The following is a 6,000-nucleotide window of genomic DNA, read 5'->3' as shown; positions in this document are numbered from 1 at the left end:
ATTTTTCCCTGTTTCGAGGTTTTCGCAGGGGCTGGGGGCCGCCCTGGCCTTGCGTTGTCGAGCCCCAGCGCAGTGACGCGCACCGGTGCCCCAGACGTGGGTCGGTGCTGGGGGGCCCAGCGGCGCGGCGGGCTCTGCCGGTGGCGCGCACAGCACGGGCAGGCCCGGCTGTCTGACCAGCGAGGCACGGCGCGCTTCCAGCGAGCAGGCCGGAGGCCCTGCCGCTGCTCGGCATCGCCACTGCCAGGCGGCCGCGCTGGCCCAACGCTGAGAGCGGGCCTGTGGCGGCGCATGGGGAAGGCCCTGCGCCCGCCGTGCCCGGGGAGTGGGGCCGCGGGAGGCGGACGGCCGCGCTGCTCCCCCGCCGGGCCGCGCTCCTGCTACTGGTGGCTATTGACAGAGGCCTTCGCACCACCAAGGGCCCGCGCCTGCCCCACCCGCCGCCCCGCCGCCTTGGTACGGCCCGGCTCAGCCCCGCCCCGCCGCCTTGGTACGGCCCGGCAGCTGCGTGGCCTGCTTCCCGTCGGGCGCGGCGGCCCAGCAACATGGCGGTGAGTGGCTGCGGCAGCTGGGCTCTGCGCAGCGAGGCCGAGCGAGGGCTCCGGCTGCGCGGCCCTGCCTACGGGGTCCCCGCTTTGGGGCCGCTGTTCAGCGGCGGGACCGGGGCTGGCTGTCCGGGGGCCGCCGTCTCTTGGCCTGCGGCTGGCTACTAGCCGGTGCCAGTGCCTGGACTCCCCCCGTGCCAGCGGCGGGCGGCCTGGCCCGTTTCAGCGCGCCGTTCGGCGGTGTGCGGGGCTGTGGGAGCAGAGTCCCGGGCCCGGTGCCCTGGGAGGGTCGCGGCGGGAGCCTGGCGGTCCCCTCGGGTGTCCCTGAGCCCTCCTGCCGCCGGGGTCGGCGGGCACGGTTTGTGTGAAACTTGCGCTTTGAAAGCCCGAGCTTTCTGCAGCTGGTTTCATGCTTTTATAGGTGACATTATAATGAGTAAAATGATAGAGCCGCGCTAAGGTGAATGATTCAGTACCATGGGGGAAGAAGAGTCTAGTGATTACACTTCTTGGCCTGAGTTAGAGCCTTTCATTAAGTTCTTGTAGTATCTTTGTTTTTCTTTTAAAGGCATTTTGAGGTTTGCTGTAATACCTTTATTATTAATCAGACTTCTGTTTGCCTGTATGAGTAAAAGTAGGCACAACTTCTGCCCCAAATACCTTAGTAGTGCCTTGATCTTGGGGAAGTAAACCCACGCCCTCAAGCATTGTGCGTGTTGAGCTTTATCACTGTGGGATCTGTAGTGCATGTATCCTTTAATGCCTGCAGTATATTAGATGATAAAAGAATAAGGAGAAGGAATATTTCACACTTCATACTTACCTGAAGAACTCTCTTTGTGAACTACAGTTAGAGTACAGTTGTGTGACAGTCTTCTGGCATAGGGAGTGCTATTCCCACTTAAATGTATAGCAAGATGAAGGAACATTACCTGGGGTTTATGAAGAGTCTGGAACAAAACCGGAATTCTGTGTGGTGTTTTTTTTTTTTTTTTCCACTAATGATTTACGTCCACTCCTATTGACTCAATTCAGGCACCTCCAGGTTTGTTAGCTACTGCTAAGATGATCGGGTTTGGTAGTGTGTGTTATGTTGACTACTGTAGAGCACTTTGTGTTGGAAAGAGGTTTTTTAACCCTTTCCTTACAGATCTTAGATCTTGTTCAGAAAGCTGAATTTCAAGGATACAGGTCTGCACAGACCAGTCATTGATCGCCTTAATGATGCTCTGTTGTGCTGTTATGCTGCAGTGTTACAGAGTCCAGAGAAATGCTTGCCCATAGCAAAAACATTTCAGGAGTGGTCTGTAATGTATTGCAATTCTGTATTTGTTGACCCATTCAGTCAAACTTTTCTTCTTACTATTAACAGGAACGTAAAGGGACAGCAAAAGTTGATTTCCTGAAGAAAATTGAAAAACAGATCCAGCAAAAGTGGGATGATGAGAGAGTCTTTGAGATTGATGCTTCAGGTAGACAGAACCAAAAGAGGTATTATTACTTTTTTTTTTTTTTACAGGCTTTATCTTTAACTGCTTGAAGTATCTTTTCAAGGAACTTTTTTTCTTCAAACCCAGGAGGGAAAAAAGTGGCCTCTTTTGAATGAGTAGTATTTCTTGGATTATCTGGAGGTACTTACTTATGCATAAGTTGGCATTTCTGTAGCTGACAACATGACAGCAATGGCGTACATATGTTTGGCCAGTTCCAGCAGGATGCATTCCTTGGTATTTGCAGTATCCTCTGAGATTTTAAAAATGGATTCTCTTGGGTGACTTCTACTGTTTGATATGAGGAGGCTTCTCAATGTGATGCCTGTGCCCTTACTGTGAGAGGGCTTGTTCTGCTTTGCTGATAAAATAGTTAAACAAGTATCTTGGGTTCTGGTGTAGGCCAACCTGTTTTACTTTGTGTAGGAGTGGATGAGGGTCAGGTGTGTGATCATTACTGCTCCTCAGGTGAAGTGTTGTGATTTCTTTTCGTGCATAAACTATATTGCAGACATTTGTCGTGATACCTTGTTTGTCATAAGAGTTTTTGGTTTGCACTTCTTGTTGTATGTGCAGCTCCAGCAAAATAGTCCCAGAACTGAGTAAAGAGTGAAGGACCCAAATGGGTCAGAAGATTTGAATGGTAAATTAGGATGTGTAATAACAACTGTTGTGTGTGGGAGGTGTTGCTCACACTTTTTTTTTTTACTTAATCAAAGCCTGCATTTCTTTTAAGTATTCACGGTCTTACAGGTTGAAATTTAAGCTGCAATTAATACTTCTGAACTTGAAACTGACCCACTACTTGACAACATAGAGCAATTTAGTATGAAATTTCAATGTTTCTTTATGCTAACATGTGACCACCTTCTAATAGAGAAAGTTGATTTGCTGAAATATTGTTCTTACACTTCTAGGTAAAATGCCATATATTTATTTCAGGGCTTTGTCTTAAACTTCTATCAATGTTGTTAAATAGCTAATACTACTAAAAAGCTACCCTGGCAGGGAGAGATGATGCTGGCAGAAAGTTTCCATGGCCAGGCCTTATATAGTCACAGTGGGATTTTATCCTGTAGCAGGAAAAGGCTTTATATAAGCAAATGTCTTTTCTATGTTGAGATAGAGCTCTACTATGATGTAGATGGAACTGCTGTAGAGATCTGTTGCTGTTCCCGCAAACTCAGTCCTAGGAGGTGCTAGCAGGAATATCTGTATCAATTGTTAAAATTCAGTTATTCAAAGAAAATGGACCAGGAGAGATGACCTATAACGTGGTGGCCTTTTCCACAAACGCTAACTTGATAAATTCTTTGACATAATTCTGGTTTGAACCAGAGGAGCTCCCTAGGAAAAAAATTAACCTTTATTTAAATAAGAATGGAATTCTACCACAGATATTCTTTGGTTGTTTTAATGGCTAACAACAATGATCTGACTTTTTTTTTTTTTATTTATTATTATCTACATAAGAAGTTCTCTTTAACTTCAGTTCTAGTCACTGCATTTATTATTGACCAAAGAAGCACTATTCTGCTTCTTTGCTTGAAGCTTCCTCTGCTGATGTAATTTACTGTGTTTCTAGAGGGACTGTGTCTGAACCATCTCTTTGTTTTCTGCTGTTTCCTCATAATAATGCCATTGGTAGGATTACCTTTGGTCTTTTCTTTTGTTAAAATAAAAGAAAAAAACCACTCCTGTTGACATTATTGCTGTGTGTGGATCACAGAAACCGTCCTGAAGTTTATCTGTTTTTTTTCCTTTCTTTTTTAGTATTTGTCACTTCTAATTAATTTGAACTGCTGTGAATTTTACCTTGTTTTTCTTAGTTAAGGATTTTTTGTTGTTGTTGTTTATAGAGCATTCTGCTTTTAGTCTATGTTGGTTTTGGTCAATATGATATTTTGCTTTGGTAATGGCTTTCTGGTTGTGTGGTGCAATATTCCTGAGCTGCTGCCTGTTGATTATAGGAGGTGTTTATGGTTTTGTTTAAATTTTCTTCCACCTGGCTGGTTTCATAATTGTTCTCAGCTTTGTGAAATAGATTCTTCTGGGCTAGTAGGCATGTGTAGCATGAGTTTGAACTCTTCACTTTCCATGTGGCAGATAGTCTGCTGTGCTGCCTGAGCAGATGGCAAGCTTTAATGTTCTGTTGCATCCCTTTGTTTGTGGGGACGGGTTGGCTGGTGGTACGTGCAGTGCTGCTGGACTGAACTGATGTGGGGATGGCTGCCGCTTGCTCAGGGCCAGGTGGCAGCCTGAGGAAGGGATGGAGCAAAGCTGCTGGCAGGAGGAAGTGATTCATGGGTGAAGGGAGTGTGCTGTGGGTTTAAGAAAGCCTGTTTAACTCCTGGGTTTATTTCTGCCCCAGAGCAACCCTGAGAAACTTAAGACAGAACGTGGGAATGCTTAGCATGCTTGGGAGCCTGATTCCTCTTGGGTCGATAGGGTCGATACTCTTTACAGTGTAGAGAGGGGCTTCCTGGTGGAACAGCATTAGTTGTTTGGGTAGGTCTCTGACTGAAAAAGCAGTGACCTTGGCAATATGAGGTTAGTTATTATCTTGGTTTAGATTGACTTTCCTACAAAACAAATAACTAAAGCGGTGTAACAGGTGGCAGCTGCTTACATTGTAATATTTTGCAAGTGAGCAAATGACTTGGCCTTCATTTATGCATGCTTATACATCAACAGTAGCGTCTGAAGAGAAAAGACAAGGCACCAAGTAGAATGCAAAGGTTGAGGTAGAAATTTATAGTGTCCTGAAGATCTGGATATTATTTTAACTTGCTTTGAGAGGTCAGGTTACAGCAACACAATATGTATTCAAAACATCCTGTAACAATGTATCCTGTGAAGTGAGTAATTATTACAGTGAGCCCCTAAAAAATCTGAACTGAGCCAGTGGGAGAGTAAATAGATGACTTCAAGTCTTTGCAGTAATTAATTTACAGAACCAGGATTAAAATTTGTTACCTTTGGGGAGATGTTCTACCTATTTCAAAGTCTCTTTGTGATGTCGGTCCTATGGGGGCTTTTTCTTTTGTGTTTTTTTAAATTTTTTTTTTTTAAGATGCTAAAACCTGTTAGTGTATCCGTTCTTTAAAATCAAAGACATTACGGGCAGGGGAAATATTTTAATGCCACTACAAGCTGATAATAGCTGAACATATCAGTGAACTGTTTTACCTGTACATCTTCTGATGGTTATTTTAAAAGCTAATTGTGTGTTTTAATTCTTTGAATTTCTTCTCAGCAAAGGAAAGTACTTTGTTACCTTTCCATATCCCTACATGAATGGCCGCCTTCACCTGGGACACACATTTTCTTTATCTAAATGTGAGGTAAGCATTTTCCTTTGCTAATACCTTCACATACTACTCTAGAACAAATGCTAATTTTGTAGTTAAATTTTGAGCTAACAGAATACCTCGCTAATTATTTTATAGATTCTGTAATGACTTATTCAAACTTTCCTTTTTTCCCATATTTTCAGTGGAAATACTGCTGGTTGAAGAGAAATGCCACTGATCACTTTTTTTTTTTTTTAATTCTAGGAGACACAGACTACAGGTGTTTCCTCTATTCATTTGTTCAGATTTGCCAAGATTTTCAGGAGGTGCTGCTAAATGGCACAAACTTCACAAGAAAACTTACTCTCTCTTTTGTTTGTGATTACTGTGCCCTGATACCTGGGTGTTAACAAGTTTTAGGCTAGTGGATAGGATTCCACAAAATTGATCTCTCCTTTGCACCCATTTTTCTCTAGTCAAAAACAGCCCCTTGAAAATTAGGGAAGCTTGTACTTAAGCAGGCAGGCAGTGGCAGACCTGATAACCAAGTCTAGTTTCACCTTCTTTCCATTAATTAGCTTCCTAGATGCTGTTGACCGCAGTCAGCGCGCTCTCAGTGGTTTCATGTTAAAGAATTTCAATTACTTTTTGAGAAGGGTGCTAGTTTAGCCT

General features: G+C 44.2%; 1 protein-coding gene across 2 annotated transcripts in view; it reads left to right on the top strand.

Moving 5' to 3' along the window:
- The first annotated feature begins 422 nt into the window (after positions 1 to 422).
- LARS1 (leucyl-tRNA synthetase 1) overlaps positions 423 to 6,000 on the top strand; it is a 32,869-nt gene continuing 27,291 nt past the window's right edge. For both annotated transcript variants that reach the window (XM_037396696.1, XM_037396695.1), the window contains exons 1-3: positions 423 to 551; positions 1,918 to 2,036; positions 5,292 to 5,379. In XM_037396696.1, the coding sequence (XP_037252593.1) occupies positions 546 to 551; positions 1,918 to 2,036; positions 5,292 to 5,379 (213 nt within the window). In that variant the 5' untranslated portion in view covers positions 423 to 545. The remainder of the gene's footprint in view (positions 552 to 1,917; positions 2,037 to 5,291; positions 5,380 to 6,000) is intronic.

The sequence above is a fragment of the Falco rusticolus genome, chromosome 8, assembly GCF_015220075.1.
Source record: "Falco rusticolus isolate bFalRus1 chromosome 8, bFalRus1.pri, whole genome shotgun sequence".
Classification (NCBI taxonomy): Eukaryota; Metazoa; Chordata; class Aves; order Falconiformes; family Falconidae; genus Falco; species Falco rusticolus.
This window is presented reverse-complemented; position numbering and strand designations above follow the sequence as displayed.